Source organism: Protomyctophum bolini (assembly GCF_963924005.1).
Source record: "Protomyctophum bolini genome assembly, chromosome: 2".
Taxonomy (NCBI): domain Eukaryota; kingdom Metazoa; phylum Chordata; class Actinopteri; order Myctophiformes; family Myctophidae; genus Protomyctophum; species Protomyctophum bolini.
Window position 1 is genome coordinate 30,662,686 of NC_137863.1, and position 27,534 is coordinate 30,690,219.

General features: G+C 41.4%; 2 protein-coding genes across 2 annotated transcripts in view; one reads left to right on the forward strand and one right to left on the reverse strand.

Annotated features, from left to right (window-relative positions):
- Positions 1-764: 764 nt before the first annotated feature.
- Positions 765-5,353, reverse strand: bloc1s1 (biogenesis of lysosomal organelles complex-1, subunit 1). The gene is made up of 4 exons (XM_080777943.1): positions 5,192-5,353; positions 3,736-3,808; positions 2,465-2,597; positions 765-2,262 (listed from the first exon to the last, which is right to left on the reverse strand). The coding sequence occupies exons 1-4, from the start codon at positions 5,250-5,252 to the stop codon at positions 2,152-2,154; spliced, it is 378 nt and encodes a 125-aa protein (XP_080634069.1). The 5' UTR covers positions 5,253-5,353; the 3' UTR covers positions 765-2,151.
- Positions 5,354-6,051: 698 nt separating this feature from the next.
- Positions 6,052-27,534, forward strand: part of LOC308332587 (E3 ubiquitin-protein ligase Itchy-like) — a 36,606-nt gene continuing 15,123 nt past the window's right edge. Inside the window, exons 1-12 of the mRNA XM_080788553.1 lie at positions 6,052-6,193; positions 8,992-9,071; positions 10,737-10,878; positions 13,119-13,243; positions 15,884-16,015; positions 16,946-17,006; positions 17,203-17,381; positions 20,529-20,808; positions 23,037-23,132; positions 24,087-24,261; positions 25,958-26,027; positions 26,220-26,304. Coding sequence (XP_080644679.1) covers positions 9,047-9,071; positions 10,737-10,878; positions 13,119-13,243; positions 15,884-16,015; positions 16,946-17,006; positions 17,203-17,381; positions 20,529-20,808; positions 23,037-23,132; positions 24,087-24,261; positions 25,958-26,027; positions 26,220-26,304 — 1,370 coding nt within the window. The 5' untranslated portion in view covers positions 6,052-6,193; positions 8,992-9,046. The remainder of the gene's footprint in view (positions 6,194-8,991; positions 9,072-10,736; positions 10,879-13,118; positions 13,244-15,883; positions 16,016-16,945; positions 17,007-17,202; positions 17,382-20,528; positions 20,809-23,036; positions 23,133-24,086; positions 24,262-25,957; positions 26,028-26,219; positions 26,305-27,534) is intronic.

The window sequence follows — 27,534 nt, forward strand, 5'->3', positions numbered from 1 at the left end:
ACGCACACATCCTTAGAATCACTGAGGGAACACGGTGCTCCCTGGAGTTATAAGTGAAGGACAGTAGTAGTGAGAGTATAGTCCAAAGCAGATGAGTATTGGAAGTTTGGGGGATGTTGTAGTTTTACTCTTGGTTACATTAAACCTGCACTGTGCAATTGTCCTGTCCTACCCAAGACTTGAACCTGCATGGGCCTCCTGTGAAAGTGCTGAAATGTTTTACCACTCCCTGCTTGCGCAGGAGAGACATTTAATTTGGACCTTTAGGTCAAACTTTGTGTCAAACCAGAAGCAGGATTGTGCCATCATGGTTGTGAGAACCATGAGGTGCAAGCATAATCAAGATGACATTGAATGAGCTGGGCTCCAGCTAGTCTTGAGAGCACGTTTGTTGACAAAATAGAATCCTGGCCCCAAATCTTGTTTGACTTCCTTGATCACTTAAGATTCATTCACAATTTTTCCACCCATCAGTTTAAGAATACAGCCCAAATAATTAACCTCTTCTTAGATAATATACTGATGGAGAGTCCCCCCCTATTTTTGACATTTATGCTATTTGATCTACGTTTTTAAAACAATATATGAAAATGTTCACCTATGCCGTAAATGGTGAGGGCGGGTTGAAATTGGGTTACATTGAAATCTCGTATAATTAGAAATGTAAAAATATTGAATGAACTCACATGGAAAAGTACAGACTTGAGTGGTCTCTCTCAAGGACAGAGGGACAAAACATTTTTTATTTTGACTCCAAGGTGTTATGGGAACATGGTACAAAAGTACTTAGATGGATATATCACAAAACACAGGAGACTTAAGACAACCGTCAACCACACTGCATATAAAACCTTAATATCAAGGAGTGGGAACCCGTTATATTTTTCCCCCTCGAACAGCAGCTGCAAGCTGTTGACATTGATAATATGTTTACTGTCAAGCTTAAAAACATGTACAGAATTATTGCTGCACCATCCATATATTACTGCAAGGATTTGTTTGTTGCACAGCATTTGTGAATCTTTTCCTTTTACTGAATTCATTAATATTCAGCCTGGCTTGTAGAGAGCTTGATTTTTCCCTGACACAATTTCCAAAATGTACTGGGTCAGATGTTCAAAGTGCAGCTAGTTAATAAAACACAAAAAGAAAAAGTGAACTTTGGAGTGGGGGGAGAGCTCAGCTCACTGCCACATGCATTGTTGTGACATACTAACCTTTCCTTACTGCGTCACACATTCCATGCATAGATTAATTATATCCCCCTGCTCAAACAGCACACAAACAGCGAAAGAGTACAATTACTTTATTTTAAAAAGGCTGCATCACAAACATCCTATACCTTTTTCATAGGCAGGATCTTCATCAGAATACTGTACATAATTTGGGGACTTTGGGGCCATACATACCAACATACTGTAGAAGTATAGCTGTTAGAAGGGGGTATCACATTCACAACAAAGCATAATTATGGAATGCAGTCCGTGGCCACTTAAACCTATTACAAGAAAATAAATCAAATTTTTTGGCTAAACTTTCACATAGAAGCCAGCTAATGTACAACAGTTGATTCGTCACAATCAATCTGTTTTTGAATATACTGTATGTGAAGCTACTGTACATGCATTCCAACTCCCACATCAATGGCAGGCCCATTCTTCTTAAAGGATAGACTTCACCCATTTTCAAGGACTGACAGATACTGAGATCTCTATATGGGATATAACAGCACACTTCCAAAGTCCAATACGTTTTCTTTACACAAACACCCTGGTGAGATAGTCAGAAGCACAATAACATTTCTGACAGCAAAAGCTAACCCAGCGCCAAGACAAATTCTGTTTAGCATGAATGCCCCTCCGTTAAGTATTTCAACAGAAACAATAAAATGGCATTGAGGTGGTGTGCAATTCAGTTTCAACGACTATATCATTTGTATTTAGTATTCCAACAGTAACAGGCCCAATCTAGCCGAGTTTGTGAGAGACATCAAGACTCATCAAGAAAGACTCTTTTTTGACAGTGAAGTCTTATGTCCACCCTGGTTTGGCTGGTTAGGGTCTCCTGAGACCTGAACCAGACTTTGATGAACTCGTGTTTCATTCCAGTGCGGTGTGTTTCAGTCTGACAGAGGTCTTTTCCCTAGAATGTCTATGAGGAGGCAGACTGAAGTTGGCCTTTGTGCACGTACTCCAGAGCTGTGGCAATGGTCCTCATGTCCATTTCAATGCTGCGTGCCCAGTTCTCCACATCCCCAATTTCCTGTTAAACAAGGGTATACATGAACATAGAACGAGGTTTATGACAGTTGTTGTGCACATGTAGGGTATTAGGATAAACTATCCATTTCTCATAAAGCTTTTGGCTATGTTTGAGGAAATAGTTTCTACCACAAGGGGTAGCAATTGACAAAGTTTCCAGGTGTCAACTCAAGACACTTTTTTTTGTTGTTGTGTTGACCCACCTTTAGGGCCTGGTTGAAGCCTTCCACCATACTGATCCATTGAGCGGTTTGCTTGGAAAACTGGCTGGCCTGGACTTGGAGAGTCTTCACCTCATGGTCCAGCTTACGTTGGTTCACGTATGCCTGAGCCACCCTGGAATTAAATGGAATAATTTGTTCGAATAAATACGTTCCATGTAACGTATCGTGCTAGGATGCTTCCTTATGCCCTTTGAGTGTATAGTACATAAAACTATACACTAAAAACATTTAAAGGCATAAGGAATTTATACATACTGTACATACATACATGACCACAGTGCTTTGTGCTTTACTAACAGGTGCAATGGCATCAAACACATTAACATTTGATTAACAGATTTAATTGGGGATGGGTGACAGACTGAGACAGCCTTTATAAAGAGTGCACTACTGGTATTCTCAATGATATACAATTTTTAACTAAATATATCAGATAAAGCAAGCGGTCACTGGTCACTGGTCAGTAACAACTTTTGAAATATCGAGTCCCTTGGCAATCATGAAATCTAAATTGTGCCCCAGGCCAGACTATGGGTCGGCCTTTGGCCCATTTCACAATGCTGAGACGGTCAAACACGTGCCAAAAGCAGCGTTGTGACTCGTGGCATAAGTAGGCACAGGTCTACTTCACTTAACTTCTAGCGTATAGTCTTGACTGTGATGAAATAGTAGATACCTTTGTTTAGGAAACTGTTTTGAGCCATTAAATCCTTTCTATAAAAACGTCCTAAACAATGGTCTCTCTATATACAACGTAACTGTTGATCTTTAAGCTGACTTATTTGGCTCCCATTACACGTTTCACAATTACACGTTTCACAATTTCTTTCTAATCTTTCTTGTTTAACATTTGCCATTGTGTTATGTTAAGCCTAGTAGTGTACTGGCATGCAAGGAATGGACTGCTTTATTCATGTCCAAGCACTGCAGGAACCCTGCATAGCCCAGCCCACACATATTTCAATTTAACTTCAACCATATTTTCACACACTGCAGACAGTATGCCTGGATTGTGGATTGTATATATTATTATATATAGATACAGTATTTTCACACTCACATGGTCCCAGATTATTTGGAACATTAACCAACCCTTACTATGAACAGCTACTTTGGGGTAGGCTTTGACATTTAATTAACAGGGGCCAGTTCAGAGTTTTAATGATTGATTGAAAATTGGTCCTCCATTTTCAATGCATAAGAAAAAGGAGTTAAAAATTCACATTAGGTGAGGAATTATAATTTGTTACCCAACGTTGAGGTGGTCCACCAGGGCCTCTGTGAGGCAGGTGGCTGCAGCAATAGCCTCGCGCCTACGTCTCTCTGTGCAAGACAAAAGATTAAACACAATAAATAGAATCATTTGTGTAACGAAACACGCTCTAGTTTATTGATGGAATTAACAGTTTTCAGGAAAAAAGCACAGTTCAATACAAGGTCTGCTAGAGCTAGAGCAATGGTTCCCAAACCAAAAGGACCCAAATTGACACCAATTATCCCACAGACCACCATTTGAAAAGACATGCCAGGGACCCCCATAAGAGAAGATTTTCACGGCTCTAGCAGTGATTTTCAACCAGTTTAATTTCAAGGACCCCCAGTTTTACATGCATTTAGGCTACGGACCTCCATTTAATGGCATTTCTATTTGTAACTCTATTTGGTTCCAAACTATAATTTAGCTGGGTACCCCCTGGAACTACCTCAAGGACCCCTGGCCTTGAGCCACGTAAGGCACCGCCGAGCGAGGCGCTAGCCGAGCGAGTCGCCGTGCCGAGCGTTGCGACGGCCACCAGACCCGACTCAGCGCCGTCCGAGTTACGTCCCGATAGGCAGAGAATAGTATATATTAGTAGCCCCTAGTTTCATTTGCGAGGACAGCTACGCGTTCTGTCGCCGTTAGAACATCTGCGCCGAAGACGCCGTTTCCACGGCGACGGATGATGTCATTTCATTTTGATCTGATTTCATCCAAATCTGATACAGGTGAGCCGGTTTAACGTGAGAGCAGATCAACTTGAAATCGCCTCGCCTCGCGACGGAGGCGCGCCGTGTCTGGTGGCCTTGAGCCACGTAAGGCACCGCCGAGCGAGGCGCTAGCCGAGCGAGTCGCCGTGCCGAGCGTTGCGACGGCCACCAGACCCGACTCAGCGCCGTCCGAGTTACGTCCCGATAGGCAGAGAATAGTATATATTAGTAGCCCCTAGTTTCATTTGCGAGGACAGCTACGCGTTCTGTCGCCGTTAGAACATCTGCGCCGAAGACGCCGTTTCCACGGCGACGGATGATGTCATTTCATTTTGATCTGATTTCATCCAAATCTGATACACCGGACCCCACTTTGGGAACCACTGTTAGAGGATTTAAACCCAAGAAAGCCATACTCAATTAATCGAAACATTTAATGTTTGACTGTCCCGTGTGCCCTCTCCCTAAGCTAATGTTTGACGTGCAAATTGTATTAAATATTCAGTACTATGCCAGGTCAATACTTTACGTACGCCACTCAGCTCTGTAAATGCCGATCTACAAGCTCACGACGAGTTGCAGAAGAGACGCATCGTGGGCTCGTAGATCGGCTATTTTCGGTGCGTACCGTCGTACGGCGAGGCATACGCGTCTTGTTTTTAGCACTAGAGAATGATATAGGCTAGCAAGTTAGCAATTAAACGCAACTATTGCTTCTTTCTTTTTTCTGCCACTCACCTTGAAGCTCCTTTCGCTCATTCTGCTTCGCCTGGTGCTCCTTCAACAAACGAGATAGCATGTTCGCTTTATTTCTACTATTTCAGATTAGAAACTCTTATCGTGTATATTTTGGTGAGCAGGAATTAAGCTGCTATCGCTATTAGCGTGACTTGTCTTACAGTATCACGAGACTTGGCTGCGCGAGCTGCACGGAAGTGACGACACGACAGAGAACAGTACAGAACAAAACAAAGACAAATAAAACCTATGAAAGCTGTTTTATTTAAATGTTATGTAATTATTTCATTACAATCATAGATGTGAGATTTGTGTGCAAGAATTACATTTCACCATAGACGTTTTTAGTTTATTTTTTATTTTTTGTTATTTTATCAATATAATTATGTTATTTATTGTTCACAATCAAATCTTCATTATCTGGCGGTAAGAAACCCACCACAACAACAACAACAACAAATAAACATAAAATAAAGATAAAGGCAGTGGTGTACATTTAGTACTGTACGTAATAGCCATGATTCATGACTCTCGTGTCATGATAATCATCATGGCAGTCATGTTTCAGGGCTATGTACGTAAGTACAATTTTGAGGTATTAATTGTACTGTACTGGAGTATTTCCAAATTCCTTATGTTGTGAGCTTGTAGAAAAGATTTTTGATACATTTGGAAAATTGAAATTGGACATTCAGCACAATGAAAAATAAAATAAAATAAAATAAAATAAAATAAAATAAAATAAAATAAAATAAAATAAAATAAAATAAAATAAAATAAAGGTTGCTCTTCTTCTGGAGCACCTGCGATGACAGCCAAACATGACCGGAAGTAAGTGTGTGGATTGAGTGGAGTGGAGTCAGTGGAGTGGCAGCCAGGCTGCCTGCCTAGTGACTGTCTGTCTGTCTGTCTGACTGTCAACAACCTGACAGACAACAACAACACGCATCTAAACAGCTGTGGACGACGCTCCGTTCATCACACATAACACTTATATCTCAGGTATGAGCGACGTCGTTTGACTTCGAGCGTCGTGAGATGTACCCGATGGAACGACGGATCAAAGATAACGTCATGTACCCGTGTGTGTGTGTGTGTGGCGTTAGCTTCTTTTAGCTCGCTGATAAACAGCTAACAGCCGGGGTCGGTGTGTTGTGTGGCACGTCAGCTAGTATAGTGTCCTATGCCCTCTCCTTTGCCATCTTTGAGCTTTCCTTTCCGTTACCGCCGCTCGGATCGCTGCTAAAGTAACGTTTTTTTTTACATTGAATAATGAATGTGTCCATGCTATAGCTGGCTGGCTATAGCTGCCTATGCTAATGTTCAAGCTTGAATCGGGTGTGAATGAGCTTGTTTCTGAAAGATCTCTGGATTATCTTCTGTGTTTAGCTAACGTTAGATAATAGCTTTACTTAAGTGACGTAACTAAAAGATCTTTCCACACATTGCCCCCTCACAAGTATACATGGTAGTGTCTTTGTTGTGTATAGTCTAGTATTAAATAAAGAAATAAAGGGGTTAAAATGTCAAAGCAGCCTTTATGCACCTTCACCTATATACTGGGATTTTCAGTTATGACATGACTCACAGGAGCTTAAGTGACTGCTTTTAGTTTAAGCCAAGAAGTCAGTGTGTACAGTAACTGTTATCCTAAACCTTTTTTATTTCAAGGACCCCCTGCAGTGTTATCTATTGTTATTTTAATGGGATCAAATTGTACACTCCCAGTAAGGCGTCCATTTGTAAGTATGTGTCATAACTGGGATTCCATGGAACCCCCTCAACCCTGTGGATCCTGATACAGTAGTATACTACTAGAACAAGTTGACAGAATGCATCATAGATCCAAGACCACATTGTGTTACAATGTCATGTACCGCTGGCAATTGTTTGTGAGAAACAATCCATGCTAACTCAAACAGAATACTAGAGATGAACGATAGCCCTAGAATGTCTCTGATGTTACATACATTTCATGTATTGCCCAATACAGAGCCATAGATCGGTCCTATATCGGCGCACAGTTGGCAGGCATAAATGTGGTCTGCGCTCCGTGTGTACTCTTACAAGAAATAATTCCAAAAAACTTGGAGTCAGATATTGTCCTTTAGTTTCATATCCATGTGAAACTTCTGGCAGAAAACGTGTGCTTAGTAAAATATCTCCAGTTTTTGATGAGCTTCACACAGAAGACATTCTCTCCTGGCGAGGGGCCCGGACCGACCGATACTAAATTTAACAAAACTTCCTTTGGGAAGCACAAACGTCATCACAAATTGTCCAGGGAAGCACAAATGTTTGGGGCACACAATTGGCAGGTGGTGTGATTTATAATTACCCAGCACCAATTGAAACGCACCGATCAATTGTGTGCCCCAAACACTTTGTGGTGATCAGAGGAAGTTTTGATGAATGAAGTCCAGCTGTCATTCCAGGCCCTTTGCCCGGAGAGAATGTTGTCCGTTTGAAGCTCGTAGAAAAATGGAGATATTTGACTACTAAACACATGTTTTCTGCCAGAACTTTCACATGGATATGAAACTAGAAGACAATATCTGACTCGGAAGTTTTTGGAATTATTTATTGGGTTGAGTACACACAGAGCACAGACCACATTTATGCTGCCTTTCTGCCGCTGCTAACTGTGTGCCGATATGAGCGATCTATGGCTCTGTATTGTGCAATTGGCAATACATAAAATGTATGTAACATCATCTAGGGCTAGAGATTAACATCCAGCAAAAGTCTGCTGTGACAGACATATTGTTGTGTCTTACATTGGGGTTAACATTGGATTTGGTTATTGCACTAGATAGTTTTAATGTGTCAACACAAATATATGCCTATATTGCTCAGTGCTTTTATCTTTTGTTGATTTACTGAATGTGATTGTCAAGAACACTTGCATAATGATGCTGTCTCCTGAGACTAGCCTCAATTTGCAACACTAGATTATTTTTAATAATGGGATGAATCTAGAGTTGCAAATTGCAATACCCTCCATTGACAGCCCATTGATCCAAATCGAAATTCGGATCTGCTTGTATTAAACAATGATAAACTTACCAACATTGCAGCTGTTGGGCAAGCTTGAATCCTCTTACAATCCAAAGCGTTTGTTTTATAAAATAGACATGTGATATAGACATGTTCTGAGCTATTTTCTGTCAAGAAATTCCGTGCCGTTATATATTGTGCTGCTGCCTCCTGCATTATCTGCAAATTCAAAACGGGTGGTACGCAGGGCCATTCAGTGACTTCCACGAACGCTCCCAAACGCCAACACAAAAATGATCACCTGCACAGAATAAGCTTGCCCTACCTACAGCTGCAATTTGATTTGGATCAATGGGCTGGCAAATATGGAGGGTAATTTGCAACTCTAGATTCATCATCCCATTATAAAAATTGAAAGTATGTGTGTTCGAATGGAGCACCTCTCACTTCTTGTTATAGTCTGATCTACTTTTTAAAAGAGAAGTAGGCTGAACAAGTACAATCTGTCTTTTAGTCAGTGCCACAACAAATGTGTCACTGTTAGAGGTTGAGGATGTACAGTACGCTCCTTCTGTCTATTTGGCCCTTTTCTTTCAATGACTTTTTGGAGTATCACAAGATGTATATTTTTTGATCACTCACTGCACTTCAATAATTGGATTGCTTGCTTGACTAGTACTCTATGTACAGCCAGGCTCTTGTCTGTTTTACATTGACTGTGGCAACGAAAGCCTAATCCTTTTTAAGTAGGTTACCTGTCTAGAGTGTCTCCGTGTTTACATGTGTGGTGTCATTGGTTCTAGGTTTTGCAGGCCATCTCTGTGTAGCCAAAGAAGGCTGCAGTGTTATGGCTTTGCCATGAAGGCCCAGTTACAAGTCACCGGTAAGTGTATTGTCCAGTAATTATGTCCCGATTTCTATGTTTATTTTGTCCAGTATACTGTTCTTTGAAATGTGGCTATTGGTGAACATTCAGACAGTCATTCCTCTTTATGTTAACTCAATGCTGATGTCATAGTGATAGTAGCAAGGAGTGGTATCACCTCTGAGGTACGGACGGATGCATGTACACAATAATGGCTAAATCATCCATATTATTTTTGTTTTAAATGTAATGCGACTGTGGCTCAGGATCTAGAATAGCCACTTGGGAACCAGACATTTCCTGGTTGCTTTACTGAGAGCGAGCGCTTCTAAACTCCAACACTTAGAAACAGAAAGTAGATTTTTATGAAACAAACACTTTGCAGATAGAGGATAATGCAAGATGGCTGAGGTCTGGTCAAGTCTCTGATTTTATTGCCCCTCTTCTAGTCTGATGGATTTGGAAATGGGTTGTATTGTTGTTCTGGTTACACCCCTTCCCTCCAGGAAGTGAAGACAAGGTGCAACAGCTGAACAAACCAGGTGTTCAAATTAATTGGCAAGTTTTCGCGATTACATTCTGTATTGTGAAACATTAAAGAGCAGACCCATAGTACACCTTTTAGTTTAACATGTGCATGGAAAAGACCAAGAACCGACTAACGTTGAACAGGGGTCCGTGAAGGTTTTTGCATGTGTTGCAATACAGGATTTGTTGAATTTTCTTTTAAACATTTTCTTTCCACTGTTTCTAGTTCACTAGAAACAGTGAAGTCGGAGGTCAAGAAATTCAACAGAAAAAGGGAGTTAGAATCTCAAGAGGGGGAAGTGCACAGGACTGTGGTTGAGTCATTATTACTAGCAGTCAATGTACCATTGGTTGAGAAATGGTTGGATGTGTGTATATAATGTATACACATGGGATGCATGCTGTAGCAAGTGTGACAAAAGCACTAATCTTAGCCCATATCCCCACAACACTACAGTGGTCCCCACTGATTCTAAGGTCAGGGTGGTGGTCTCTCGTTCACAATCGGTTGTAGAAGATGTAGAAGAAACTAAGCGTCTTCTTCGCTTGTAATTCAAAATATACATTTACTGGAATCAGAAACAATGTTTTGGTACAAAGATCTATCATCAGGTAATCTGTGTACCCGATTTGACCAATTATACCTGTAGTGAGGCAAATAGCTTGCATCCCTGGGACCCATCTAAAAGGCATTGAAACCTATTTACATCACTGTACCTGTTCCATTACATATAATATTGTAATTGCAAGTGAAGAAGGCAATTGCAAGTGAAGAAGTAAAGGCAGTTATAAAGTTATGAAATCATGATTCTTCATTACTTTCGATGAATTGTGTGGCCCCGATGTGTCGTTGGGGTGCGCCCCGATGTGTCGTTGGGGTGCGCACGCTTATCCGACACACCAAAAGTCTGACATGCACGAACCGACGTGTGTTGCTCCGACATGCGTTGCGTGGTGCTTGTGGTTAGGTTAGGGTTTGGGGTAGGGTGTCGTTGCGTGGTGCTTGTGGTTAGGTTAGGGTTTGGGGTAGGGTGTCGGACTAATGACTGTCCAACTGTTGGTATGTCGGAACTGTCAGGATGTAGAAGACATTTTTATAATCTGATCTCAGGTCAGAATGTGACGCTAACACGGCTGATGCTTCGGTCCCTCTAGTGCTGTCGGCCAAGCTCAAGGAGAACAAGAAGAACTGGTTTGGCCCCAGTCCGTACGTGGAGGTGGCTGTGGACGGCCAGTCCAAGAAGACTGAGAAATGCAACAACACACACAGCCCCAAATGGAAGCAGCCGCTCACAGTGTAAGTGCTGCAGCCATGTTGCTCATGTGGATGATGGGTAGACCTACACGCATATATCCCGGTATATATTTCGGGAAGAATGGTCCAGTATAGATCCATAGGGGAGTTTGATATGATATACGTACGTAGTATTTTTACGGCTCTAGCAGTGATTCTCAACCATTTTAGCACTCCCAGTTTACTTTGACCTGCATTAGGCTACGGACCCCCCAATTTCTCTGGGGCACCAATTTATATTGTAAAACCATTATTAATTTAATCTGTGTTACAGACCCATGAGGGTCAATTTAGCTGTGGACCCCCTGGAACTCCCTCAAGGACCCCTGGGGGTCCCCGGACTCCACTTTGAGAACCACTGGAGTGGACCATTTTATACGTTTTTATTTTTTATAAATCTCTGGGGCCCTAATTTTTACTATAAGTATTCATTTAAATCTGAGAAGGTACAAATGGACCCATAAAGGTTCATTTGGTTACATTTGCACACTCAAGACAGGCCAGGGGTCCACCTCAAGGACCCCTGGCCTGGTGGTCCCCGGACCCCTTGACATTGAGAACCTGCACATACACAAAAGAGCTGTGTGTGTGTGTGTGTGTGTGTGTGTGTGTGTGTGTGTGAACACTGCATCTTTCTATTTTTGTAGGTTAGCTGGTTAGTCCGTGTGTTGCATAACAGATTAATCTGCTGCAAAATGAGTTAAAAATCCCATGCCTCTCTTCTCAAAGCCCATTTTGTGCAGCGTCAGTTACTGTGATGCCACACAGATCTCCTTGGACTAGTTATCGCACTTCAGGAAGGCTACTAAAAGCGGTCCCTGGAGGAAGCGGCACTGTAGCCCCTTCTATACTTTCTCACAAGGCCCATTGTTCCCTGCAGTTAAAGACATAACAAACTTTACAATAGACCTGCTGTGTAGGCTCACCCGTTTTGTTTTAACTATGGTGCTGCTGTCATTGAATGGGTCGTGTGAGATGGTACATGATTTGATACAAATGATAGTCTGCACTCACAAACTGCTTTTCAGATGATTTATTTACCACATACCACACAGGCATATGTTCAGAGAAAATAGCAGATCTACAAGCTCACAATACGTAGCAACACGGCACATTGTGAGCTATTTTTGGGCAAGAAATGGAGGTAAAAAGGACTGGGCAATGTATGTGTTTTGAAAAGCTAAATAATGGTCAGTCATCCACAACCATCTCTGGACTCTGGGGGAAAAAAGTATTATGTGTGATATTGGATGTTAAAATTTGTAGTACTGATTTGACTTCTTTTTCACAAAGTGCCTCCAGGCCATAGACTTATTTTTAATTAATAACATTATAATCATGATTTAAGACAAATCTTACAACTGTCGTTCTAAAACAATTAGAACAAATCTATGGTGGCCTGTGCTGAACTATTGCTACTGCGTGTGTGGAGATGAGCTCATTTCTTGCCAGGTGTGTGTAATACGGTATTTCCCCTTAAGGGTCCTTCCATTTTTAATTTCTCTGAGTTCCGCTTGGGAAAACAGCCTGCGCTACTACTACTACAACGCATCAAAAACAGATGTTTGACTTTGCATTTCATTTCAGCTTTGTATATATACTAGGGTAAGATCTATTATCTAGGAGAAATAAATACTTCAGTGACTTCAGTGATGCTTGCGGAACTCGACTTCGTCTCGTTCCCCTACCGCATCACTGTCGTGGCAATAATCACGTTAAACAACACCCTCTCGTGTAATATTGCTTAAGTATGCCCCCCTCATCTAGACCGAGTGGCAAAACATTGAGTAGCATGGAGTGTTGGAGTTTGAAAGCGCTCGTTGGAAATCACTCAACCGTCCTGCGTACCACCTGTTTTTTAAATGTCACATAATGCAAGAGGCAGCAACATGTTGTGTAAATGTTGAAAACAAGCACTTCAAAACTCTGAGACAGGGCATTTCTTGACGGAAAGTAGCTCATAATGTTTCTATGGTGGATTTTCATGAAACAAAAACTTTGCAGATAGAAAGAGGATAATTCAAGCTTTTCGTTCAGCTGCAATGTTGGTGAGTTTAACATTGTTTAATGCAATCAGACAGGACTTGTTTGGATGAATTGGCTGCCAAGGCCAGAAAGTAGTTGTTTTGCCACTCAGTGGGCGTTCCTGCATTTAACTTCCAGGTACGATAATGTCACACGCATACCCTCTATATGCTAATACAACTAAATGTCACTACATTCCCCCCTTCTCCCCCGGGCAGAATTGTCACCCCGTTCAGCAGCTTGATCTTCCGCGTGTGGAGCCACCAGACTCTGAAAGCGGACATCTTGCTGGGACTGGCGACCCTGGAGATCAGTGAGACCTTGAAGGCTAATGACTTGAAATGTGAGTTTTGCTCTGTGGCAAGTGTTGTTTTTGGCAGAACATTTAGATTTTTTTTAGTTTTAGTCATAGTCTTTTGAATAGTTTTACTGTTAAGTCTAGTTTTAGTCATGAGATTTTAAGTCGACTAAAACTACATCTATGGTTGATTTAGTCAACTAAAATGTATTTTGGCGGGCCTTGATGTCGTCGTAATGGAGATTTTACGCTTGCTGAAAATAGCCGATCTACAATTTACAATTTAGGCATTTAGCAGACGCTCTTGATCCAGAGCGACTTATATTTAAGCAAAAACAAAAGCATGTCATACATCGCATATATAGAAAGTAGTTATCATGAGTCGTGTATAAACTAAGAACGTAATAGTGGAGTATCTATGTCAACTATACATACAGTACTTACTATACTATATTATACAATATACATGTGTACTATAAAGTGCTATGACTACATAAAATGCAATTCTAGTGCTGTTTACGTAACGAGCGATTTTTGTTTTTCTTACTCCACTACAATTATATGAAAACGTTAGTTACTTACTAGTTACTTTGAAGATGGTTATTACTATTATTACAAAACATTACCAATGTGTATCTAAATTCTTTCTCACGCAATTTAAAAGGCTGAACAAGATAAGCTTTTAATGGCTGCATGTGAGATAACATTGCATAATCACACTTTATAGCAGTTAACAGATCTGGATAGAAGTGTGTCAATATAATGCACTAAACTCTTATTATGAAAACATATAATGGACTTTAATCACAGAACAAGGGAGTGTGTGTGTGTGTGTGTGTGTGTGTGTGTGTGTGTGTGTGTGTTGGCAGCACATTTAGATTTTAGTCTCTTGAATAGTTTTCAGTTAGTTTTAGTCACATTTTAGTCACTGGGAATGTTTTAGTGTTAGTCTAGTTTCAGTCTACTAAAATATCATAAGATTTAGTCGACTAATTCTACAGTTGATTTGGTCGACTAAAATGCATTTTGGTGGGCGTTGATGCTGTCGTAATGACTGTTTTTACACTTGCTGAAAATAGCCGATCTACAAGCTCACAATGCGTTTTCTCTTGACCCTACAGTGTGTTTACTGGATAAAATGTGCCAACATTACCACACACATGCCAGTCATAGTTAATTCCCTGTCCGCCCAGCTGCTTTTCAGTACCCTGCAATTCAAATAATACCGACCAAAAAAATAAAAGAAAGAGTCTAAAACTTTACCTCATTCATACAAAATGCTGTCCACTGCTTTGCTGTTTGGGGCTTTGCCATCATCATCACGGCAATGAAAGGTCGCTCCATGTTACAATAGTTGTCTGTTCGTACTTCGTGTGCCATGCATTCCTTCACAGTGAAAGTCTGCTGAGGAGGGCTCCACGCCAGCACACATGAAAGTGGAATTGAGTTAACCATGAGGACAACACTTGGCCTGTCGCAATTACATTACATGGTCGTCTAATTGCAATTATATTAGATAATTGCAGTGGTGGATTGTTTGAGTGGTGCAACCACTCTTATAGACATGTGGCATGTGTGTGTCCCTGGGTCTGTCCCTGTGTCAGAGCACGAAAATATTTAGTTTGTTGGTTTGTTCACCACCAGGTGTCACTGTTGCACAGCCTAACACACAGGCACACACACAGAGGCCAGGGAGGAGGGCTTGTACAGTAACAAACCACAGATAAAATGAATTACCTGTGTGCATGCGTGTTGTCATTGGTAGTGTAGTGCTAAATAGTCCACCAGATGGAGCCCTCTTCTAAGAGTGACTATAATAATAAACAGAAACATGTAACACTAGTGCAATGATATCCACGAGGAGCTGATGTTTATATGCATTTTTTTTTTCATATGCCTAATTCCAGTTTCCATAAAAATAAAAATAACTAAAACAACAGCTGGGAGTCGACAGGCAAACAGGTTTAGGCACGAAACAAAGTTTCCTCTGGAATCTGGGCACATGTCTTCTTCAGTGGGTCGCCATCGTAGATATTCGCATGCAGTATAGCAGCAGAATAATACTAGACTAAGCTACCTGCATGGCCGCTGTATAGACAAATTCAGAAATGGGTCTCATGGTCGCAGCAAACTTATTTCCTGTAGGCGGAGACAACCTATCTGTGGTGTAAACAGCCAGTTAGAGTGACTGATGTTAGTCTGCTCAAACGTTACTCTTTTACCTGCTTCTTACTAACACTAACTCTACAAAGATGCCCAGAACATGGGGATGAATCTGTGTAGTTTATGGCTGCTCCAACAGTGGTGGCAACATTCAACTTAGGAGAGAAACGTCTAAAGTATGTTCGGCGCCTGTTAGGGCATGATGTCCAAAATAGGGATGCTAGGGTTGATGTGGTTAACTTGTACCGTTAGAATGTAGATAATAAATATACTGTATAACGTAAATTGAGCTCCAGTTTTTAGAGGCCAATTTGGCCGGAAGGCAGAGGAGTTGGTCCTAGAGAACAAGAGCTCCTTGTTCTCTCTCTCTCTCCAGAGTGACATCATTGATACTGTATATATTACTCTATGTCTACTCTAGTATGTTTGTTGTGTAGGTCTGTGTAAATCATATTGTCCCACTGAAGTGCATCGTGTGTGTGTGTGTGTGTGCGCGTGTGTGTGTATGTGCGTGCTCTCCAGTGTGTGAGGTGGTCCAGACGCTGCAGCTGTGCTCCGACAGGGACCCCCGCGATGTAGTGGGTGACCTGTCGGTGTGTTTGGACGGCTTGCAGGTAGACCCAGACGCCCTCCTGAATGAAGAAAGAGAACTCGGTGAGGAAATGCAGACGCATGCACAGCACACTTAGTCCGGCAGCCGACAGGCTTCTTTTGTTTAAAGAAGGAAATTTGGTTTATAGTCTTTTTTTTATTGGCCTAAAATATTGTCTATAGACATACATTCATGATGGGCTTTTTTCACACCGGTGTGATTTCTTCATTAACATCCTATGGCAGGCAAAATTTTCTAAAATATCAAACTTTAAGTAGGGCTTTCATGATTCTGTATCCATTCCAAACATTAGTTTTAGGCCAAATGTGATGAGGTCAGCACAAATGTGATGAGGTCAGCACATTTTGGGCAAGTGGCTATGGGCTGTTTTTAGCCCAAGGAGTGTATTTTGTGCAAAACTAATGCTTGGAATGGATTCATAATCATGAAAACCCCCTAGTTTTAAATGTTGCATGCTCCTTAAAGCAAAAGGAAAGTTTGACATAGTAATGGTAGTGTCACAAGAAACCCCTATAAAAAATACCGACGGCCGGTCAGCAAGTGGATTCATGAATATATGTATATATAGACAATATTTTAGGCCAATAAAAAAGACTACCGGTATATATCAAATTTCCTACCCGTCCACCTCGACTGGCGGACTAACTTATTAGGGCTGAGATATGGATATTCTATTGATATTGTGATATGAGACTAGATGTCGTCTGGGATTTTGAATATCCTGATTCCTAATCATATCTTATATCGTGACATGGCATACGTTGTGTGTCTGTAACTTTTTCAGCCCTACATTTTCAGCCCTACCGTACACAAATGTTTAAAAAAATGTATATCGATCTACAAGCTCACAACGCACCACGTTGTGATGCTCTGTGACTGTAGAGCACACACACACACACACACACACACACACACACACACACACACACATCCATCAAAATGAATGTGTCCTTTCTTCTGTTTTATTGTAGCTGTAGCTCTCATTGTGGAAATCAATGGAAATGCGAGGCAGAACGGGAACTCTGGCATCAGGTGTCGTACACATTCTGTTGTTTCCGCACATCCTACTGTATAAGGTTGACTCTTTGTTTGTTTATGCTTAACTTGGGTTAATTGTTAAGTTTGGGGTTAAAGAGTGGGTTTCCTTTCCTCATGTGACATACTGTACATTAACTATTCAGTGGACATTGTAGTTGACACTGACCTTTGATTTATTTTCCTCCCCCAGGTCAAGCAGAGACACGTCTCCCTCCAGTGATTCAGAAGATTGGGTCATTGTCCCTAACGGCCATGCTGTCAACGGTACGGGGTCTCCTGCCCCGTCTCCAGGGGACTCCAACGCCTTACGGCCACCTAGACCAGCCCGGCCCCCTCCTCCAACCCCCCGGAGACCAACAGCCTCACCAGGTAATATTAATAATAATAATAATAATAAAACTTTATTTGTATAGCACTGTGATAATGCTGGCCGTTGGCCGGAGGTTCCAGGGAGTAGACATTTCAGGCATTTTATTTACCTCCAAAGTGCAGTGCAAGTCCGTGACAATACAAAAATGAGTAATAAATACTGGCCAAAATAACATTACAAAAATAGAAAACAAAATACACCTGCTGGCTAAACTGGCTAAAACAGATCTTCAGAGACTGTTACAGACTATTTATCCTTCTATGAGGTCCTGGCTTGCAGCTCTCCTTGATGTCTCTTCTAGCTTCAGGTAATACTGAACTGCCTCCACCTGCAGCAATCCTGCTCTTAACCAGGTGGGGCAAACCATCCCCTAATTAGTAAGTGGTTAATATTAAACTCAAAGAAAAGAAAAGCAAGATATAAAACATAAAAAATAGCAGTAATGCATTACAGTGAGGACATGAATACCAAGGAATTTAAAAAGCTGCTTCACAGTGTTTTTTAGTTGCCATTTTGTTAGGCACAGCAAGCAGGCCAGCAGTGGAAGACCTTAGGGGGCGGTTTGGGACATATTTAGGCAGGCAGTAGGTAGGAAGGTGCGAGACCATTGAGAGCTTTATAAACAAGTAAAATAATATTAAAATCAATCCTAAAAACAACCGGAAGCCAATGCAGTGAAGCTAAAACTGGAGTAATATGTTCTCTCATCTTAGTTTTAGTTAAAACTCTGGCTGCCGCATTTTGGACAAGTTGTAGTCTGTCAGTTGTTTTCTTTGGCAGTCCAGAAAAAAGTGCATTGCAGTCATCAAGCAGAGAAAAAACAACGGTGTGGATCAGCGTTTTTGCATCGTCCAATGACAAATAAGCTCTGATTGGTGCAATATTTCTAAGGGGAAAGGTAGGATGAGTCATCCGTTACTCGGGGGATTCATTAATGGTATAGGCTTAGATACGTTTAAAATCTCCTGCTGCACAGCATGGCTAAAATATCAAGAATCATGAACTAATCTAATATAAAAATAAAATCACACCTGTGTGAGGTGAGGGGAGCGCTTATCATCGTACAGCATCCATTCATTGTCAATGTAATGTTCTTTTTTTACTGTTTGATTTTTTTTTTTTTTTTTTTCAATGTCCGGGACAACGGATGGAAATCCGGTGTATTTAAGCTACATTTTATTTATCCATAGTGTCATGGTAAACATACTAGATAATTCATCCATAGTGTCACGGTAAACAGACTAGATAATTCATCCATAGTGTCATGGTAAACAGACTAGATAATTCATCCATAGTGTCATGGTAAACAGTCTAGATAATTCATCCATAGTGTCATGGTAAACGGACTAGATAATTCATCCATAGTGTCATGGTAAACAGACTAGATAATTCATCCATAGTGTCATGGTAAACAGACTAGATAATTCATCCATAGTGTCATGGTAAACAGACTAGATAATTCATCCATAGTGTCATGGTAAACAGACTAGATAATTCATCCATAGTGTCATGGTAAACAGACTAGATAATTCATCCATAGTGTCATGGTAAACAGTATAGATAATTCATCCATAGTGTCATGGTAAACAGACTAGATAATTCATCCATAGTGTCATGGTAAACAGTATAGATAATTCATCCATAGTGTCATGGTAAACAGACTAGATAATTCATCCATAGTGTCATGGTAAACAGTATAGATAATTCATCCATAGTGTCACGGTAAACAGACTAGATAATTCATCCATAGTGTCATGGTAAACAGACTAGATAATTCATCCATAGTGTCATGGTAAACAGTATAGATAATTCATCCATAGTGTCACGGTAAACAGACTAGATAATTCTTCCATAATGTCATGGTAAACAGACTAGATAATTCATCCATAGTGTCATGGTAAACAGACTAGATAATTCATCCATAGTGTCATGGTAAACAGTATAGATAATTCATCCATAGTGTCACGGTAAACAGACTAGATAATTCATCCATAGTGTCATGGTAAACAGACTAGATAATTCATCCATAGTGTCATGGTAAACAGACTAGATAATTCATCCATAGTGTCACGGTAAACAGACTAGATAATTCATCCATAGTGTCATGGTAAACAGACTAGATAATTCATCCATAGTGTCATGGTAAACAGTATAGATAATTCATCCATAGTGTCACGGTAAACAGACTAGATAATTCATCCATAATGTCATGGTAAACAGACTAGATAATTCATCCATAGTGTCATGGTAAACAGACTAGATAATTCATCCATAGTGTCATGGTAAACAGACTAGATAATTCATCCATAGTGTCATGGTAAACAGTCTAGATAATTCATCCATAGTGTCATGGTAAACAGACTAGATAATTCATCCATAGTGTCATGGTAAACAGACTAGATAATTCATCCATAGTGTCATGTTAAACAGTATAGATAATTCATCCATAGTGTCACGGTAAACAGACTAGATAATTCATCCATAATGTCATGGTAAACAGACTAGATAATTCATCCATAGTGTCATGGTAAACAGACTAGATAATTCATCCATAGTGTCATGGTAAACAGACTAGATAATTCATCCATAGTGTCATGGTAAACAGACTAGATAATTCATCCATAGTGTCATGGTAAACAGTCTAGATAATTCATCCATAGTGTCATGGTAAACAGTATAGATAATTCATCCATAGTGTCATGGTAAACAGACTAGATAATTCATCCATAGTGTCATGGTAAACAGACTAGATAATTCATCCATAGTGTCATGGTAAACAGACTAGATAATTCATCCATAGTGTCATGGTAAACAGACTAGATAATTCATCCATAGTGTCATGGTAAACAGACTAGATAATTCATCCATAGTGTCATGGTAAACAGACTAGATAATTCATCCATAGTGTCATGGTAAACAGTCTAGATAATTCATCCATAGTGTCATGGTAAACAGACTAGATAATTCATCCATAATGTCATGGTAAACAGTCTAGATAATTCATCCATAGTGTCATGGTAAACAGACTACGGTAGATAATTCATCCATAGTGTCACAGTAAACACTGGAAAAAGGTAGTCGACAACATTTTTCGTCTTCTAGTATTAATGGACGAAAGCAACAATGTGTGCCGTTCCTCTCTCCAGCCTCTTCCAGCAGCTCCTCCACCAGTGAGGTGAGTGAAGCCCCGGTGTCAGACGGCTCCTCCCAGGCCTCCGCTAGCGGGGGCTCGTCAGAGCCACAGGACGCTTCAGCTGAAGCAGCCGCGGCCGCAGCACCAGCGGTAGCCGCAGCGGCAGCCGCAGTGGCACAAACCGCCAGTGGCCCCAAAGCTGCGACTTCCTCCACCTCTGCCTCGGCGTTGCCCCCCCCTTCAACACCGGCCCCCGCCACTCCCAGAGTGGCCACCGGTCCTATGCCACCCGGGTAAGGGTGAAACGTTTTCTTTTTTGGTTTAAGATTTTTTTTTTGCTTTTATTTTGGCCTTTTATCACATTTTTAGACCTGAGGCCGATCCTTAAAATGTCTTCTAAATCAGACAGTTTCTGAAAAAACAATGTTTCTATATCGGTGGTTTTTAAACTATTTCATGTCAAGGACCCCAGACATTATATGTAATTGGCCCGCCGACCCCCCATCTGAAAATATGTTGTTCCAGGGACCCCCCCCGGAAGCAAAGATTTGAGTTAAAAATAACAGATCTTCAATAGCTAAGTATAACATAATGCTTAAAACATCAAAAGGGGTTCCCGTCCTGAATGGATTAAGATTAGTTTTTGGCTCTTTTTTTTTGTGCCTTTTATTGATAGTTACAAGTGAAGACAGGAAAGAGGGAGAGAGAGACGATGGGAGACATGCAGCAAAGGTCGGCATGAGAGGGACTGTCAGGCTGGAGCCTATATGTGGCCTATATGTGGGACCACTAGGCCAGTGGGCATCCTGGGAAAACGTTTTTTTTTTTTAAGCTTTTCTTTCCCGCTACTACTGATTTCTACCTGAGCCGTTTAATCTTCACACAAAATCCCCTGCAAATCCGCACGAGCACTGGCGGGGCGGCTTCGCCAGCTGCTCGATCCCAAATGACGTTGAAACACATGAGTGATTTGAATGGCTACACAGTAAGTGTTTTTTCAGATCTACAAGCTCGAGCTTGTAGATCTGCTGTTGTAGATCTGCTATTTTTCAAGAAAACAACAGGATTTAGAAGACATTTGTAGAATCGTCCTCAGGTCTAAATGGGTTAAGGACCCGAAGAAAACTGATTCGACAAAAATGTCTTCTAAATCCAGATAGTTTTCAGTTAGTGCTCAAACCTTTTTTATGTCAAGGCCCCCCACAGAATGGTCTGTATTTGGCCGTGGATCTCATCTCATCTGAACATCATAGGCGGCGGGTGCATAAGGCTAGGGAAGGCTTAGCCTTCCCAAAAATTATGCTGGGTATTTTTTTAAATATATATAATATATGTGCGCAGCATTATAGAAGGCTATTGTGTGTGTGTGTGTGTGTGTGTGTGTGTGTGTGTGTGTTGTCGCTGCCCCCTGGTGATCGCTGATCGGCAACTGGCCTAATCAGCATATGATTGAATGACTACTATTGGTGTCTGTAAACCTCGTCCTTCCAGTCGCTTTGTAGCAAAGAGTAGCGCGCGCTGGTTTGTTTTGGGAAACAGCAAAACGCAAAATGTATTTTTCATGGCAAAGTAAATGGTAAAGTAGCCTAATTCAGAAGAAGAAGCTGTGAGTCGGCTGTCAGAACTCAGTGCCCGCACGGTTCACAGTTCACACCACTGCAGCAACACTGACACGTTCAGCGGAGTGACTGCTGTCTCTGTGCCGTCTGTGAAGAGCCATGAGCCGCGACTCCCGGAGGGGCAGCAACACCGCCGGGTAATCTACACTGAGTGACTCGAGACTTGAGAAAAAGACGTCCAAAAGTCGTTGTCTGTGTATAGGCTAATTCATTGGTGAAAGTATGCTAAATAACTCATTTTTAGACAATCTGGGAAAGAAAGAAATAAATACATCCGCGGCGAGAGTCCCCCCCCCCAACGCAATTCTATAGCCTACCCAAAGGTAAAACGCACCCGCCGCCTATGCTGAACATAGTTTTGTTATATAATTTGAGTTTAAAAACGTTCAGTGTGAAAGAATATATATTCAAAGATCTGCGTCACATTTTCACGATATTTCAAAAAATAGCATATTAGCCTATCGGTTAAAAGTGGTTAAGCGCTAATAAAGCGACACACGGTCGGGAACGCATCTGTGTGACACTGATGCGAAGCATTCCCGTCCCGTTATGCTTTAGCTTTTGAAAAATGAAAAATGTTATGCTTTAGCTTTTGAATATATATTCTTTCAGAGCAGAACGTTTTTAACTCATATCTTTGCTTCTGGGAGGTCACTGGAACAACATATTTTCAGATGGTTGTCGGCGGCCAATTACATTTTTTCGGGTTCTTGACATGAACCACCGACATAGAAACATGAGGGTTTTTCCAGAAAACTGTCAGGATTTAAAAGGCATTTGTAGAATCGGGTCTAGATGGGTTAAACAAGGGGCTTCTGCAAATGACTCCCATCAATATCCCCACTGCCGTTGTTTTATTTTATTTATTTTCTTTGCTTACTAATGGGTCTTTTCCTCTGCAGGTGGGAGCAGAGGGTGGACCAGAACGGACGTGTGTATTTTGTGGACCACATTGAAAAAAGAACGACCTGGGACCGGCCTGACGCTCTGCCCGCAGGGTAAGGGTTAAAATAATGTATTAATTACTTATAAATCTGGGCTGGACCCAATTTATTTAACCCATTTTGACCTGGGAATGATTCTACAAAATGTCTTCTAAATCCTGAAAAACATGCGCAGTTGAGACCAGGAAGTTGTACATTTGGGCATGTACAACTTCCTGGTCTCAACTGCGCATGTTTCTTTCCTTCCATGGAGCAACATGGAGCAACATGGCGTCGCCCGTACGGTCTTCACGTCTCGTGTGCTAACGTTAGACCCTTCCTACACTTTTCTTAAAGGACCAGCGCCCTATATGTTTATTTATTTTTTATATATACAGTATATTTGTCAATATACAATACATATTATCAACATGATTTTGTAAAGAAACGGTTGGGAAGAAATTGGTATGGGGGTGGGGGGGGGGGTTCACCCAAAAAACCACACATAATAATAATAATAACCCATCCGTTACTACATGTGAAGGGCACAATACTGGGTTTAAAAACACAGCTGAAACATGAAGTGGAGTCTGTCAAATCCCACAATTTCCTTCTTCCCATTGCGCTGCAACGCAACTAGGATTCTAGTTTGATACATGTCTGTTTCTAGCGAAAATGTAACTAATTCAGCAGCAGTAACATTAGCGTTTTCTCTCATTTGATTCTTCATATCCATATGAGTAAAACGGATGATTTGTTTATTTTTTAAACACAGTTCTTATATGAGGCGCCCTCTACCGATATTGACGTCAGACTTCGGTGCTCTATATTTTGACATTTCTTTTATGACAGAGCAGCTGTTCCTGAAAAATTATTGCCAAGCTAATGAAAGAATTTGCAGGAGTGCCATTTAAAAAAAGTAAAAAAAAGTAATAAAAGTAATAAATCATGTAATAAAACGTTCAGTCATGGCATTTAATTGTGCTCTCATCCATGCTCCATCACCACCACCACCTGTCCTCTCCACAGATGGGAGAGAAGGGTGGACCCCATGGGCCGCGTGTACTTTGTGGACCACATGACCCGGACCACCACGTGGCAGCGCCCCACGCAGGAATCTGTGCGCAACTTCGAGGAGTGGCAGAACCAGCGCAGCCAGCTGCAGGGAGCCATGCAGCAGTTCAACCAGAGGTTCATATACGGGGTGAGGGAAACGCTTCACTGGATGAACCCATTTAAGACCTGAGGACCATTCTACAAAATGTCTACTAAATTGTGACAGTTTTCTGACAATGTTTCTATGTCAGTGGTGATCAATATTTCATGTCAAGGACCCCCAAAACGTATATGTAATTGGCCACCGACTCGCATCTGAAAATATGTTGTTCCAGGGACCCCCCCCAGAAGCATAGATTTGAGTTAAAATCGTTCGCTCTGAAACAATATATATTCAAAGATTTGCGCCACATTTTTATGGGTTTAAAAAAAATAGCAGACCTACAAGTTCATAGCGCTGCACTCGGTGCCAAAAAATAAATAGCTTTTTTCCCCGAAGTCTCCTGACCTTGAACACAGTATTTTGCGTTGGAACAAATATGTTTATAAATCCATGTTGTATACACCGCATCTCCACTAGCTAAAGAGTGCTGGGTTGCCCCCCGAAAATTGCTAATCTACAAGCTCTCAATGCGTCGCAGTGCGACGAGATCTGTGTCATCTGTGTCATCTGTGTCGCTTTAGCTTTTAGCTCTTTCCAACGCCACAGCCCCATCTAGTGGTTTGTTGCAGAACGCCAGCCTTTCCACGGCCTTTATGGCCCTTGAAGCCGATTCCATCTGATTTGGTGAACTTCGGGTAACTCTATCGCACGCGTGCGGCGCACGCGTGCGATAGAGTTTTGGTATGGAATGAACATAATATAATAATTAGGCATGCATCGCTTTGCCTAAAACACTGAATTATAATAAGGACTGCAATTGGAAAAAGCCTACGCCGGCTCCCATGTCGAATCTGAATCCCGCGGATAAAGTAGGCTATGTACATATAACTACAAGCCATTAATAACTACAGACATTAGTCTACCGCATTATGTACAATTATATCGCCTACATTTAACAAACTAGCTTGATTGACATTTGTAAATGGGTCCATACAAAATCTGCTACGAGGATAAAACCAGAAAGACACTAAGGCTTCTTTACATCAGGTATAATAAAGTCAAAGGAAAACGTGACGACCGTATGGAAAAAGGGGGCAGAAGAACTGGGAGGGCGGAGGCATGGTGGGGTGAGCTGCCCGGGTCTGTGTGCTCCCTGGTATGCACACACGCCCCTCAACGCTGAAACACCTCTCATGTGACATTGTGCTGGTCCTGCATGACTGTGGTAATTGGTAGTTGTGTCCTGGAGGCTTTGGTCAGATCACATGTTTGCGTCACACTGCCCTGCAGGGGAATTAAGAAAATGGCCACACTCCTCCTCATAATAACAACTGACATTTATTTGACACACACCGATGTTTCAGCTATATGGAATCTTTCAAATGTCACAGTTTGTATCAGGACTGCGCGATAGAACATATACATCAAATGCATGCGTTTACCTTTGCTTACTGTAAGTCACTGTGTCGGCTAAATACCTAAATTGTAAAAAGAAAATGAAAAATAAATCCCTAGTTTAATTCATATATCCAGTGTCTCCACCTCAGCAGGTGCATGTTTTAACATCGTTAAAAGGGGACTATAATAACATTCAGGAAAATCAGAACTTGTTAGCTATTTTAATCTCTTGTGGCGTAACAAACAGATGTGCAAAGGCCTTATTTTAATTCATTTGTAATGTTTAATGTAATTTGCATAGTTTTGCCATTGAACGGGCACCTTCCCTTTCTCTGCCTCTTAGCTCCAAGATCAGCTTGCAGCCGCAGCGAGCAAAGAATTTGACCCACTGGGGCCTCTACCGCATGGCTGGGGTAAGTATGCTTGACTTTTCACTAATAACCCTGTTGTTTAAACCTTTAGCCGTGCTTGAGGAAATCTATATCTGTAGATAATATGTGGTACTGTACTGCACTTGGAAGTATACTGTAATTTCCCAGGCTGTGAGTAAACCATGAATAACGCATGAAAACGTTGATCTTCTTATTACCATTTCGTGTCCCCAGAGAAGAGAACGGACACCAATGGCAGAGTGTACTTTGTTCATCACACGACTCGGACCACTCAGTGGGAGGACCCCAGGACACAAGGGTGGGTACATACATTCATATCGCCTTGTGTACACTTCCTTTGTAACTTCTACTGACTCGGTTGTCAAACCATGTTCCAACGCAGTGGCAAAGATTCTATTATTGCAGAGGTTTTCAACTGGTGGTCCGTGGACCACTGGTGAAGGTATTGCATGTGGCCCCTGACCATGCATTTAGTAATGTAGGACATTGAAGATTTGTTTTTATCGACCACTAGTTGGGAAACGGTGCACTAAATGACCTGGTGATGTATGATGACACATCAATGTTGTCAGTCAGTTAGTGGGAAGTTGGATGTCAAGAACTTCCACAGAAAAGGGAGTTCGGATTTCAAGGGGAAGTGTACCGGATTGACTGGTTGGGTCACCGTGATTAAGACATTTTGCAATGACAGTTGCAATGAATCAGACGTGAGTTTAAATATGGAAGGTCAAGAGAACAGAATAACTATGGAAAGGAATTGATCAGTGGTTCTCAATCTTTTTTCTTTTGCTCAGTCTGGACCACCAGTAGCCTGGCTCCAGCCCTGAATCGCTAGCCACGCCCATTAAGAAAATATGTTATGGCGATTCAGGTCTGGAGTCTCTCTGCCTACGGGCTACGGCTGCGTCAGTGTCGTTCGGAAATCCGATCGTAGAAGCTGATTCACCTGATTGGCCATCAGCCCTGTCACTCAACAGCGTTAGACAACCAACATGGCTGCCCCCACTGCGGTAACTCACGACCGTATCAATCTGGCTATTAAATCGACGTATGATAAATAGTTTCTTTACAGACACGAGAGGTTTTATAAACATCATCATCCGACATATTTTACCGCTTTTGTTTACATACTAGTAGCGTTCGTTGGCTGTGTTTGTTTGGTTAGCAAATGGGTTAGCCATATAGCCACATGATTGACAACAACATCATCTGCTTTCCTACTATTCTGATTGGTTGGTATGAACCAATCATCGAAGACTTCTGCTTTGACGACACCCATCCCATAAACTGCTGCCATGGGGAGGGCTTTCAGTCTGAATAATGAAGTGAAACGAAATGAGATTCAGACTGAGTGTCAGGCTAGCCCACTAGCATATGCTAGTTAAATAATGACTGTTAAAGGTATATTCAGTGGTTTCACTTAATTCAAATATCACTTTTTATTTCTTGTGTTGTGATCCCTACTGTACTATAGAGTGTGGTGACCATATAATTAGTTCCTCCCTATCCCTAGTGGTAAAAAAACCTT

Coding starts and splice junctions, on each gene's coding strand:
- bloc1s1 (XM_080777943.1), bottom strand. CDS start 5,252: ATGCTATCTCGTTTGTTGAAGGAGCACCAGGCGAAGCAGAATGAGCGA. Junction 2,598..3,735: donor GTGGACCACCTCAACGTTGG/GTAACAAATTAT, acceptor ATTTAATTCCAG/GGTGGCTCAGGCATACGTGA. Junction 2,263..2,464: donor GCTTCAACCAGGCCCTAAAG/GTGGGTCAACAC, acceptor CTTGTTTAACAG/GAAATTGGGGATGTGGAGAA.